Raw genomic sequence first — 13,010 nt, 5'->3', positions numbered from 1 at the left:
GCCCATGCTGGGTCCATGCTGGGTTGTCACCAAGTCCTTGCCAAGTTCTTGCCATGCCTGGTTCGGAACAGCTGGCATTAGGGTGCAGTGGCTGCACCGGCACTGTTGCCTTCTCCAAGCCAGAACTGCAGTGGGGGGGTTTCTCCTTGTCATGGCAATCAGCAGACAAATGACTGAGGGTCGTCAGATGGTCTCTTACAACAGGCCGAAGTTCACCCTCTGGAAGTCCTGAGTAGAGATTGTGTTAATTTCCCTTCCTTTACAGAATATTGAAAACCCTGTCATTTCATAGTTGTTGTGCCCAACACAACCTCCAGCCACCACATCTCCCAGGGGTCATCTGAGAGTCTGTCCTCCTTGGCACTGCAGAGGTTCCCACACGGTGCCTGTCTACCTGCCCCAGACAGGGAGACGAGACTGATGGGCCCCACCAGGCTGCCCTTGCTGGCACCGCACTGCCAAGGGGAGACAGAGCAAACAAAGAAAAGGGAAAGGCAAAGCCTTGCAGCTGTCCTGGGACCAACACTGAGAAATGTCCATCCTTTGTCCTGCACCATGTTCTGAGCAACCTGAGCTGTCTCCATGGGACTTTCCCAGCATCTGCTTCAGGGCAGGGACCTTGTGCCATAGCAGCACCTGGAAATGCCAGCCGGGTCACAGTCCCCAGAGCTGATGGGCACTTGGTCACAGCTGAGGATGCTGCCAACAGCAGCCGAGGTGGAGGATCCCAGCCCGGTGTTCTGTGGGAAGGAGCTGAGCATGGGGCCGGGCAGGGTGACCAGCACGGGGGAGGGCTCAGTGCCGACGGTGGAGTCCTGGCACTGCCTGGCACAGGGCTCATTGCAGCTCTTGGCCAGCGGGGTGGGGCCGCAGCGCCGGCATGGCCAGCACGGGCTGTAGCAGGACACGGCTCCAAGTGAAAAGTACACCTGGCAGAGGGAGCAGACAAGAAGCAGAGAGCACAGGGGTGAATGAGAGCAACTAAGGCCACAGCTGAGTTGGGAGCTGGAGCCTCGGCAAGGAGCTTTCTTCTTTGCCCTGCAAATAGCAGACTTGCCCAGGTTGTGTTTCTCTTAATTCCTTAAGGATGGGCCCCTGTAGCTACACTGCAGCTTTTCTCTAGTACACAATGTCACCCAAATAATTTTGGCATGAGAGTGGACTGAGCATAGAAGAAAACAACCTCTGCTGGGATATTTGCTACATGGATCATTTTTTAATAGAAAGAAAAAGGCAAGGGGCATCAGATTCACCTGGTTTCCAGACTCAGAAGGAGGTCGGGTGTGGTTGATCAATGATGTAGCAGCGTGCAGGAGATTTGTCCATGGAAGAGCCACTGATGTGCACTCCGTAGTTCCTGAGCCTTCCTTTCCCAGCAGGTCTGAACATCACGTTTTGCTCCTGCCAATTGCCAGCCCCAACAAGGAGGGTTTCACCCAGATTTGACTTTTTAGCTTAACTGAATTTAAAGTGTTGGGAGTGCCTCAGCATTGCTGCGAGTGCTCACACACATACAGACACATAATAAAATGGAGAGGTCTCTCCAGTCCAGTGCACAGCTGCTCTTCCCTGTCCTGCATCAGTTTGGTTTCATGGACACAGAGAAAGGCTGAGGCTTTATGCCCAGCTCCTGTATCCATGTGAGTGGGTTTCTTTCCCATGCCCTGTAGGACAATTCGGGAATCCCCAGCATGACAGCCAAGGGGAGATGTGAGTGAACAGATGATGGGAGCGAAGGAACCCCAGGGCCTGTCAATGCTCAGCTCCACGATACCAGCCCGATCCCTGCCCCCAGCCCGGCGCCGCCGCTTCCTCCGCGCAGAGCCCCGAGCGCCGCCCCGCTGGCACCGCGCTCGCCTCCCCTCCGTTCCCTGGCCGGAGCCGGCGAGAGCCCGAGCAGCGGCGGCGCAGGGCTCTGGGCCGGGGCGGAGCTGGCGGCGTTGCAGAGGAGGCGGCACGGCCGCAGCAGAGCCAGGGCTGAGGGGCACAGCGAGGCTCGGCCGGCGGAGCGGCGGCATGCGGCGGTGTCGGGGCGCGGGGCTGGCGGCGCTGCCCGCGCTGCTGCTGCTCGGTGCGCGGGGAAGGAAGCAGTGCGGGTGGTCGGGGGGCTGTGTGAGACCCTTCTCTCCCTAAGATTCATCTCTAACACCTTTTCTCCGTCTCAGTTCTTGTTTGATCCCTGTCCCATCCTCTAATGTAATGTTTTTTGATTTTGTTTTTTTTTTTTTTTTCTCATTGAAGTTCTCCCAGCTAGTTTGTCTTTTTTACTCCGTTTTTTCATCCATCCATCCATCAATCCAACCGTCCATCCATCCATCCATCCGTCTTTCCACCCATCTGTCCTTCCACCCATCCGTCCATCCCTCCCTCCCTCCCCTCTCTTCCTCCAGGGAAATCTATTTTCCACATTCAATTTTTCTCGTAAAAGTTGCAATTGTGCGTCAAAATACTCTTCAAAGGTTCGTATCCCCAGCCAAACACTCTCGGACAAATAATCTATTCATACTCTATTATCGAGACATATCTCGTGTAACGCTCTATCCTTTCCCATCTCTCCCTCCTTTTTCTGTGAATGAAAAGTGATTGTTCTTTTCCCGGTGGCAGTGGCTGTGGCCAGAGCCCAGATAGAGCAGGAGCCGTCCTTGGAGACCACCGAGGGCACCGGCATCAACATCACCTGCTCACATCCCAAAATCCAGACCGGCCAAACGATCTTCTGGTACCGACAGCTCCCGGGCCAGGGACCTGAACTCCTCGCGAGCATTCACAAAGACTCCAAAAAGCTGCCGGCCATTGCAGGAGAGCTGTGGGTGTCGGCAGACCGGCGCTGGAGCGCGCTGCGGCTCGGCTGGCCCCGGCGCGGGGACGCGGCCGTGTATTACTGCGCGCTGGGCCACGGGCAGAGGAGCCGGGGCTGCGGCCGGGCACGAACCGGCGCGGGCGGGGCCGGGCGGGGCCAGCAGGGGGCGCTGCCGCTCCGGCCGCCGGGCCCCGCGCGGCCCCGCAGCTCCTTCCTCTGCCCCGAGCCCGCCCGCACCGGCCCCGCACGGCCCCGCACGGCCCCGCACGGCCTCACAACCCGCCCGCACCCTGCGCTCGCACGCTCGCCGCGCACAGCCCGGCCTCCCCTCGCTCCCGGGCCCGCCGCCGCCTCGCACCCAAATGCTGCGCCCAAAGGCGCCTCTGCCAGCGCCTCTCGCCCTCCGGCCACGTCTGCTGCTGCTGCTGCTCTCAGCCGGCTCTGCAAAGCAAAGAGCTGCTCCTGGAGAGCTCCTGGGCTGCGAACTGACCCAGCAGCTGCACTGACCCGCACACAGGAACTAATTCATGGAGTGCGGTCACCTCCTTGGGTCATGTCATGAGAGAGGTGCAGAGAGAGGCTTTCTGAGCTGACAAAGGAATTCCCATCTCGGTCCCTGCAGAAATGTCTCTGTTCTATAGCACAAGGTGATTAAGGGCAGCATTCCTACCTAGATATCCAGGGCAAATGTGGTTACTGTCCCGCACTTCTCTACAGAGCTCTTGTCATCCTCAGGTTTCCCCAAACCACCATGAAAGAACATTCAGTATCTTCCTGAAATAGCAGAACATCTGGGAGGGAAAACAATAAATTGGCTGGGGTAGAGGAGGCATTCAAAGCATTAAAGAGTTCTCACACTCACATTCCACCTGAAAATCATTGGTCCCTTTTCCTTCCCATTAGTAACCTCTCGGGTATCCTGAAAAGCAGATGCCAGGATTTAGCAAATGCTGCAAGTGTTGGAGGTAGACACTTTAAAGACTGAGCTCCACAGGATGTTTCTCTCCCGGGACTTACTCTAGAGAACCCTTTTACTTTTGAGGTCAGCAGATTTTCAATATCCTCATGGGGTTTTTTGGGCTGATCAAGTTCAGTAAAGGCCACAGTCAGGGCATGGGAAAAGTGAGAGTGTCTGGTTCTCTGAGCCTCTCATCTCGTCCATTTTCCTTCCGAAAGAGAAGAAAAAGGAGAGGAGAAAGTGATGAACAAAGCACACATATGTGGCAGTCGGTGTTAAGGCGGGGAAGAGGGAGCTCAGAGCTCTCCAGCCTCTAATTGATTGGCCATTAGGGTACAATGGCTGTGGATGTGAATTGGCTCAGGCTGAGCTTTGTCAGTGACAAAGGCTCAGCAATTACGAGCGAGGACGTGGAATCCTCAGGAAAGGAGAGACTGCCAGTGATGTTTCTCTGGGATCAGAAAGGATGGCTTCATGTGTCGCTTCCCAGCACAAACGCTAGGAAGGAACCTCATCTCCCTGTAAACGTCTGACCCTCTTTTCTCTGCTCTGAAGCCTAAGAAGGTACAACCAACAAACGAGCCCATAGAATGAAAAACTTTTACTTTGAAAAATTCTGATAACCTCAGGACACACCACTTCTCTAGAACCTCCTTCTAAACCATGGGGAAGTGCAACACCTGCGTGAGAATGTTCCTGTTACAGGCATTATCATTACCTGCATCGTTGTTCATATCATTCCAGAAAGCTGTTTTCTGAAAAACTCAATTTAACATAAAACCAAAATGAGCAGTATGGGATCACTCTGGGGATGACTGGGAAAAGGGGTGGGAGTGAGGGAGCTTGGAGAGAGACGCTCATCCCAGGCAGATGAAGAAATGCAGGGAGAAGTGACAGGGACTGAGAAGCCTCCGGTTCCCAGAGGAAAGAGTAGTGACCCAGAGAGCTGAGGACACCTCGGGAAGGTGAGAAAGCCCAGTGGGGAAGAAGCCCCTGAGCTGCCAAGTGCCCAGGCCTGGCTGTGCAGCAGAGCTGGCCGTTCCAGCTGCGGAGATGAGGACTCCACTGCGAGCTGAGCGGGAACAGCCCCTTGCCATGAGCGAGGCCCCAGAGGCACGGAATGCTCCCGGTGCCGATGGCTGAGGGAGCCTCGGCGGCTGCTGCTGGAGCAGCGAGAAACGCACAAGGAGCATTTCAGGCGCTGCAAGGCCAGGGCATTGCTCTGCCTGCTCCCGCCGCTGCTGCCTTTGCTCCCCCCAGAGCCGCTCCCGGCAGCTCCGTTCTCTCGGCGCTGCCGCGTGCTTTCGGACTCTTCCTCACTCAGCAAACACGCAGCTCGCTCTCGGCATGCACCTCGCATCTCTCATCCTCAGCGTCTTGCTGGCCCGGCTCCTGGGTAAGTCCTGGCTCTTGCCAAAGGCACACTTCTTCTCTTCCTCTTCTTCTTACCCGCAGGAAATCCTCAACAGCCTTATCAGGACCTTGTAGGGAAATATCAATGATTAGAGTGGAAATGCTGAGAAAAATCGGCTCCTCTTAGTGGTTTTGCAAGTGTGTGCTCAAGAAGCTCTTCTGTTTGTAAAGGAAAAAGGAAGGGAGAGAAACTTCAGACCTCTGCTTTGTCTTTTCTCACCTTCAATCCATCGCCCTCCACCTGTCTCGTCTGATCCACGTGTAATCACCTCAGCAGATCTGAGTTATCGCTACAGTCCCACGTTTTTCCTACTGAAATGTACATTGCAGGATCCCGGTGAACCTGCCACGGGCACCTCAGAGTTCTCATTTCACTGACATTATCCGGGTGTCCCATTCTGCCTCCAGGTTGACACAGCTCTGCCACGGCTTCAAGAGTTCTCTGAGCTGGCAACACGACCAGGGCTCCCTCTTTCCAATCTCAGGGTTGTATGTACTCAGGGATTGAGGAGCTTTCAGAGGTAACAGGGATGGGGGAGCAGGATGAACCTTTCTGCTGTACTTCGGTGGGCTCCTCAGGCAGCTGGAGGGATGCAGATCCAGCTCAAAAAATTCAAGTGTGTCAGGTTGTTCCCGGCTGCTCTGTGCAGAATGAGCAAGACCAGAGACACAGTCCAGCTCTCCTTTAGGTGATGCAGAGCAGAGAGCTCTGAACACCTACCCAAAATTTTCAGGACTCTGCTACGAGGCAGGGAGCTTTCTCTACCGGGGTTTTGCATCCACATCATTTAGCTTCACATAGTAATTCCCTGTGGAACTGCTGAAGTTGGCTTTCTTCCAGGCGCCACGGGGCAGGACACGGTCACCCAGGATGATGGACCAGTCACGGTGAAGCAGGGACACTCCTTCCACACCACCTGCAAACACCAGAGCAGTAATTTTTATGCCTTGCTCTGGTACCAGCTGCGGCAAGGCCAAGCCCCACAGCTGCTCTCCTATCAAGCAGGGAGTGGCCCCAAGCACAGCGGCCGGATCACCACGCACCTGAACACCACGGGCAAATCCAGTGTCCTGCAGCTGGAGGAAGTGGAGCTCTCTGACAGTGCCTGGTACCTCTGTGCTCTGCGAGACACCCTGGTGCAGGGAGCTGCCTCGGCTGTGCAACAAGGCAGGGCAGGGAGGGGATGTGTCAGGGCAAGGCTGAGCTTGGGGAAGGAACCCTGATCTCACCCCAGTGATCACCAGAAGTTGCATCCACATGTGTGTACTATGGTCTGATTGTTTTGACCCCATCCGTCGTAGCATATCCATTGCAAATGCGTTTTCGACTATTTTGACACATTTCTGCATTGTGCAGTCTCTAAAGAAAGAAAATTTTCTCCTCTGCGTGCCTGTGTCCTTGTCCCGCCACACTCCAGCCCTACTGCTTTTGCCCCACATGTCCCCAGCAGAGCCCAGCGCTGGTTGTGTGTTCCTGCCTTGTGAGCTCTCGGAGCAGCCCCGTTTGCACGGACACACGGGAAGCACGGGTTTGTCTGTGGCTCCACGGCGCTGAGCACGGCCCTGGCTGTGTCCGTGTGTGTCCCTCATCGGGAGGGAATTTGCTGCCTCTGCCAGGGCCCCGAGCGCTGCTGTGGCCCTGAAGAGCACAGAGCAGCAGCTTGCCAGGCTCCCGCAGAGCCTGAGCGCAGCCGAGCGGGGCCGGCAGCTGCCCGCTGCAGATGGTGCGGGCTGGATCTGCTCCCCACGCGGGGCGGCTGCTGTGTGCGATGGGACACAGCTGCCTCTTGTCGCTGGCCGTGCCCAACGTGCTGGTGGCGCTGCTGAAGGTGCTGCTGCGGGGAGAGGCGGGGGCAGATTTGGGCCGGGGCGGAGCTGGCGGCGTTGCAGAGGAGGCGGCACGGCCGCAGCAGAGCCGGGGCTGAGGGGCACAGCGAGGCTCGGCCGGCGGAGCGGCGGCATGCGGCGGTGTCGGGGCGGGGGGCTGGCGGCGCTGCCCGCGCTGCTGCTGCTCGGTGCGCGGGGAAGGAAGCAGTGCGGGTGGTCGGGGGGCTGGATGAAACTCCTGTCGCCCCAAGATTCATCTCTAACTCCCTTTCTCCTTCTCAGTTCTTGTTTGCTCTCTGTCTCCTACTCTGCCCTCATGGGTTTTTTTTACCGCAGGCAAGTCCTCCCTGCGTGTTTGTTTTCTTTTTACCAGGTTTCTTCTTCCATCCATTCGTCCGTCCGTCCTTCCATCCATCCATCCGTCCGTCCATCAATCAATCCCTCCCTCCCTCCCTCCATTCAGGAAAATCTATTTTGCTCATTCCTTTCTACTCTTAAAAATTGCAATTGTCCGTCTAAACACCCTTCATATTATCCTGTCCCCAGCCAAACACTCTCGGATAAATAATCTCTTCTTACTCTATTCTCGAGACATATCTCAGTTAATGCTGATCTGTCCTCTTTTCAAATCTCTCTCCGTTTTCTGGGAAAGAGAAGTGATTGTTCTTTTCCCGGTGGCAGTGGCTGTGGCCAGAGCCCAGATAGAGCAGGAGCCGTCATTGGAGACCACCGAGGGCACCGGCATCAACATCACCTGCTCGCATCCCAAAATCCAAACCAACGATTACATCCAGTGGTACCGACAGCTCCCGGGCCGAGCACCCGAATTCCTCGCGAGCATTCTCAAAGACTCCAAAAAGCTGCCGGGCATTGCAGGAGAGCTGTGGGTGTCGGCAGATCGGCGCTGGAGCGCGCTGCGGCTCGGCTGGCCCCGGCGCGGGGACGCGGCCGTGTATTACTGCGCGCTGGGCCACGGGCAGAGGAGCCGGGGCTGCGGCCGGGCACGAACCGGCGCGGGCGGGGCCGGGCGGGGCCAGCAGGGGGCGCTGCCGCTCCGGCCGCCGGGCCCCGCGCGGCCCCGCAGCTCCTTCCTCTGCCCCGAGCCCGCCCGCACCGGCCCCGCACGGCTCCGCACGGCCCCGCACGGCCTCACAACCCGCCCGCAGCCTGCGCTCGCACGCTCGCCGCGCACAGCCCGGCCTCCCCTCGCTCCCGGGCCCGCCGCCGCCTCGCACCCAAATGCTGCGCCCAAAGGCGCCTCTGCCAGCGCCTCTCGCCCTCCGGCCACGCCTGCTGCTGCTGCTGCTCTCAGCCGGCTCTGCAAATCAAAGAGCTGCTCCTGGAGAGCTCCTGGGCTGCGAACTGACCGAGCAGCTGCACTGACAGGCACACAGGAACTAATTCATGGAGTGCTGTCACCTCAGTTGATCCTGTCATGAGAGATGTGCGTAGAGAGGCTTTCTGAGGTGACAAAGGAATTCCCATCTCGGTCCCTGCAGAAATGTCTCTGTTCTATAGTACAAGGTGATTAAGAGGCAGCATTCTCACCTGGATATCCAGGGCAAATGTGGTTACTGTCCCGCACTTCTCTACAGAGCTCTTGTCATCCTCAGGTTTCCCCAAACCACCATGGAAGAACATTCAGTATCTTCCTGAAATAGCAGAACATCTGGGAGGGAAAATAATAAATTGGTTGGGGTAGAGGAGGCATTCAAAGCATTAAAGAGTTCTCACACGCACATTCCACCTGAAAATCATTGGTCCCTTTTCCTTCCCATTAGTAACCTCTCAGGTATCCTGAAAAGCAGATGCCAGGATTTAGCAAATGCTGCAAGTGTTGGAGGTAGACAGTTTAAAGACTGAGCTCCACAGGATGATTCTCTCCCGGGACTTACTCTAGAGACCCCTTTTACTTTTGAGGTCAGCAGATTTTCAATATCCTCATGGGGTTTTTTGGGCTGATCAAGTTCAGTAAAGGCCACAGTCAGGGCATGTGAAAAGTGAGAGTGTCTGGTTCTCTGAGCCTCACATCACGTCCATCTTCCTTCCGAAAGAGAAGAAAAAGGAAAGGAGAAAGTGATGAACAAAGCACACCTATGTGGCAGTCGGTGTTAAGGGGGAGAAGAGGGAGCTCAGAGCTCTCCAGCCTCTAATTGATTGGCCATTAGGGAACAATGGCTGTGGATGTGAATTGGCCCAGGCTGAGCTTCGTCAATGACAAAGGCTCAGCAATTACGAGCGAGGACGTGGAATCCTCAGGAAAGGAGAGACTGCCAATGATGTTCCTCTGGGATAAGAAAGGATGGCTTCATGTGTCGCTTCCCAGCACAAACGCTAGGAAGGAACCTCATCTCCCTGTAAACGTCTGACCCTCTTTTCTCTGCTCTGAAGCCTAAGAAGGTACAACCAACAAACGAGCCCATAGAATGAAAAGCTTTTACTTTGAAAAACTCTGATAACCTCAGGACACACCACTTCTCTAGAACCTCCTTCTAAACCATGGGCAAGTGCAACACCTGCGTGAGAATGTTCCTGTTACAGCCATTATCATTACCTGCATCGTTGTTCATATCATTCCAGAAAGCTGTTTTCTGAAAAACTCAATTTAACATAAAACCAAAATGAGCAGTATGGGATCACTCTGGGGATGACTGAGCAAAGGGGTGGGAGTGAGGGAGCTTGGAGAGAGACGCTCATCCCAGGCAGATGAAGAAATGCAGGGGAGAAGTGACAGGGACTGAGAAGTCACCGGTTCCCAGAGGAAAGAGCAGTGACCCCCGAGAGCTGAAGACACTTCAGGAAGGTGAGAAAGCTCCGTGGGGAAGAAGCCCCTGAGCTGCCAAGTGCCCAGGCCTGGCTGTGCAGCAGAGCTGGCCGTTCCAGCTGCGGAGGTGAGGACTCCACTGCGAGCTGAGCGGGAACAGCCCCTTGCCATGAGCGAGGCCCCAGAGGCACGGAATGCTCCCGGTGCCGATGGCTGAGGGAGCCTCGGCGGCTGCTGCTGGAGCAGCGACAAACGCACAAGGAGCATTTCAGGCGCTGCAAGGCCAGGGCATTGCTCTGCCTGCTCCCGCCGCTGCTGCCTTTGCTCCCGCCCAGAGCCGCTCCCGGCAGCTCCGTTCTCTCGGCGCTGCCGCGTGCTTTCGGACTCTTCCTCACTCAGCAAACACGCAGCTCGCTCTCGGCATGCACCTCGCATCTCTCATCCTCAGCGTCTTGCTGGCCCGGCTCCTGGGTAAGTCCTGGCTCTTGCTAAAGGCACACTTCTGCTTCTCTTCCTCTTCTTCTTACCCGCAGGAAATGCTCAACAGCCTTATCAGGACTTTGTAGGGAAATACCAGTGATTAGAGGGGAAAGGCTGAGAAAAATCAGCTTCTCTTTGTGGTTTTGCAAGTGCTTGCTCAAGAAGTTCTTTGATTTGTAAGGGAAAATGGAAGGGAAAGCAGAAAAATCTCGGACTACTTATCTGTTTTTTCTCTCACCTTCAAGGCATTTCCTTCTACCTCTCTCTCGTCTGATCCTTTTCCCATCACCTCAGGAGATTTCCGCTGTCTCTTTAATCCCACATTCTTCCTATTTTAGCCTATATTCCCAGATCCTGTCGAACCTGCCCCAGGCACGACACTGTTTTAATCTCATTTTATTAACAGGGCATCCCATTCTGCCTCCAGGCTGCAATTCTCTGTCACGGCTTCCAGAGTTCTCTGTGCTGCCAGAACAACCGGGGCTCCCTCTTTCCTAAATCACCGTTTTGTGTACTCAGGGACTGAGGAACCCTCAGAGGTGACAGGGATGCAGAAGCAGGATGAATCCTTTGACTATACATCGATGGTTCCTCAGCCTGCTGGAGCACACAAAATTTGGGCTGTTCCCGGGTCTTCTGAGCGGCAGAAGTAGTAGCAGGAAGGCAGCTTATGTCTTGTCATGGTCCTGCTCTGCTGAGACCTCTGAAATCCTGTCCAAAATCGCTCTCACCTGTCCATCTCCACATCTGAGGACTGCGCTGCAGGGCAGAGAGATTTCCCCACCAGGGTTTCGCACCCGATCTGTTTTCCCTGCCTGGTGTCCTTCCCTGCGGAGCGGCTCACCATCACTTTCTTCCAGGCGCCACGGGGCAGGACACGGTCACCCAGGATGATGGACCAGTCACGGTGAAGCAGGGACACCCCTTCCACACCACCTGCAAATACCAGAGCAGTGATTTTAGGGGATTGTACTGGTACCAGCTGCGGAAAGGTCAAGCCCCACAGCTGCTCTCCTATCAAGCAGGGGGTGGCCCCAAGCACAGCGGCCGGATCACCACGCACCTGAACACCACGGGCAAATCCAGTGTCCTGCAGCTGGAGGAAGTGGAGCTCTCTGACAGTGCCTTGTACCTCTGTGCTCTGCAAGACACCCTGGTGCAGGGAGCTGCCTCGGCTGTGCAACAAGGCAGGGCAGGGAGGGGATGTGTCAGGGCAAGGCTGAGCTTGGGGAAGGGACCCTGATCTCATCCTGGTGTTCACCAGAAGTTGCATCCACATGTGTGTACTATGACCAGGAGGTTTGGACAGAATTCATTCTAGTACTTTCCATGACAAACTCATTTGGACTATTTTACTCATTCCTGCATTGTGCAGCGTCTGACTAAAGAAAAATCTCCCCTGTGCCTGCCTGAGACCTTGTCCTTCCACATTCCAGCCCTGCTGCTTTTGCCCCACATGTCCCCAGCAGAGCCCAGCGCTGGTTGTGTGTTCCTGCCTTGTGAGCTCTCGGAGCAGCCCCGTTTGCACGGACACACGGGAAGCACGGGCTTGTCTGTGGCTCCACGGCGCTAAGCACGGCCCTGGCTGTGTCCGTGTGTGTCCCTCATCGGGAGGGAATTTGCTGCCTCTGCCAGGGCCCCGAGCGCTGCTGTGGCCCTGAAGAGCACAGAGCAGCAGCTTGCCAGGCTCCCGCAGAGCCTGAGCGCAGCCGAGCGGGGCCGGCAGCTGCCCGCTGCAGATGGTGCGGGCTGGATCTGCTCCCCACGCGGGGCGGCTGCTGTGTGCGCTGGGACACAGCTGGCTCTTGTCGCTGGCCGTGCCCAGCGTGCTGGTGGCGCTGCTGAAGGTGCTGCTGCGGGGAGAGGCGGGGGCTGATTTGGACCGGGGCGGAGCTGGCGGCGTTGGGTACAGGAGAGGAGAGGAGAGGGAGAGGGAGAGGGAGAGGAAAACAATGTTAGGCCGGCGGGGCGGCGGCATGCGGCGGTGTCGGGACGCGGGGCTGGCGGCGCTGGCCGCGCTGCTGCTGCTTGGTGCGTTGCTTTGGCGGCCGGGGGCATCTGTGTCCGGTGACTACCTGAGACCGCCTAGCCCAAGATTCATCTCTTTTCCTCCTGTTTCTTTTCAGTTCTTATTTACCCTGTGTTCCCTCCTCGTCCCTGATACTTTCTTCCCTCCGTTAAGATAATGCTTCCCAGTTTGCTTTTTTTACTCCATGTCTGTACAACTCCGTCTCTCCCTCCTTGCCTCCCTCCCTCCCTCCATCCATCCCTTCCTCCCTCCTAGCTGGTGTATTTTTGTAATTTCGGTCTGATTTTTCCTCAAAACACCTCTCACAGATCCTTGTTTTCAGACAAACAGACTCAGTGAAATTAGCTTTTCATACTTTATTACCAGAACATATCCCATTTAGCTTTGTTCTGTCGTCCTCTCCCATCTCCCCCTGCAAGTCTTTTTCAGAAAAAGAAAACTGATTCTTCTTTTCCCTGTGGCAGGGACTGTGGCCAGAGCCCAGATAGAGCAGGAGCCGTCACTGGAGACAACCGAGGGCACCGGCATCAACATCACCTGCTCACATCCCAAAATCCAAACTGACGAGTGGATCCAGTGGTACCGACATCTCCCTGGCCGAGCACCCGAACTCCTCGCACTCACTATGAAAGAGTCGAAAGAGCTGCCGGACAATTTGGGCCATCTCTGGGTGTCGGCAGATCGGCGCTGGAGCGCGCTGCGGCTCGGCTGGCCCCGGCGCGGGGACGCGGCCGTGTAT

At 56.2% G+C, this 13,010-nt stretch overlaps 1 protein-coding gene, 1 long non-coding RNA gene and 2 gene segments (V, D, J or C); 3 read left to right on the top strand and 1 right to left on the bottom strand.

Annotated features, from left to right (window-relative positions):
• The first annotated feature begins 3 nt into the window (after positions 1 to 3).
• Positions 4 to 3,362, top strand: LOC146765166 (uncharacterized). The gene is made up of 2 exons (XM_085561989.1): positions 4 to 2,071; positions 2,605 to 3,362. Exons 1-2 carry the CDS (start codon positions 1,723 to 1,725, stop codon positions 3,360 to 3,362), a joined length of 1,107 nt encoding a protein of 368 aa, XP_085418115.1. The 5' UTR covers positions 4 to 1,722.
• Positions 3,066 to 6,943, top strand: LOC146765164 (T cell receptor alpha variable 1-1-like). The segment is given in 2 exon segments: positions 3,066 to 5,154; positions 6,013 to 6,943. Coding segments are annotated over 2 exon segments (432 nt in total).
• LOC146765165 (uncharacterized) lies at positions 4,408 to 6,208 on the bottom strand. The gene is made up of 2 exons (XR_014950225.1): positions 5,392 to 6,208; positions 4,408 to 5,239 (listed from the first exon to the last, which is right to left on the bottom strand). It is a non-coding gene; the product is annotated as an uncharacterized LOC146765165 (long non-coding RNA).
• A 60-nt stretch (positions 6,944 to 7,003) lies between the features above and the next one.
• Positions 7,004 to 8,017, top strand: LOC144247464 (T cell receptor alpha variable 4-like; the record flags this gene model as incomplete). The annotated part of the segment is given in 2 exon segments: positions 7,004 to 7,186; positions 7,680 to 8,017. Coding segments are annotated over 2 exon segments (393 nt in total), but the record flags the coding sequence as incomplete, so codon positions are not given.
• Positions 8,018 to 13,010: the final 4,993 nt, after the last annotated feature.

The sequence above is a fragment of the Lonchura striata genome, chromosome 27 (genome assembly GCF_050655825.1).
Source record: "Lonchura striata isolate lonStrDom1 chromosome 27, ASM5065582v1, whole genome shotgun sequence".
Taxonomy (NCBI): Eukaryota; Metazoa; Chordata; class Aves; order Passeriformes; family Estrildidae; genus Lonchura; species Lonchura striata.
This window is presented reverse-complemented; position numbering and strand designations above follow the sequence as displayed.

What these genes read in the sequence shown, in the direction of transcription:
- LOC146765166 (XM_085561989.1), top strand. Translation starts at nt 1,723, where the DNA reads ATGATGGGAGCGAAGGAACCCCAGGGCCTGTCAATGCTCAGCTCCACG. An exon ending in GCCCGCGCTGCTGCTGCTCG is followed by an intron (nt 2,072 to 2,604) that starts GTGCGCGGGGAA and finishes TCCCGGTGGCAG; the next exon opens with TGGCTGTGGCCAGAGCCCAG.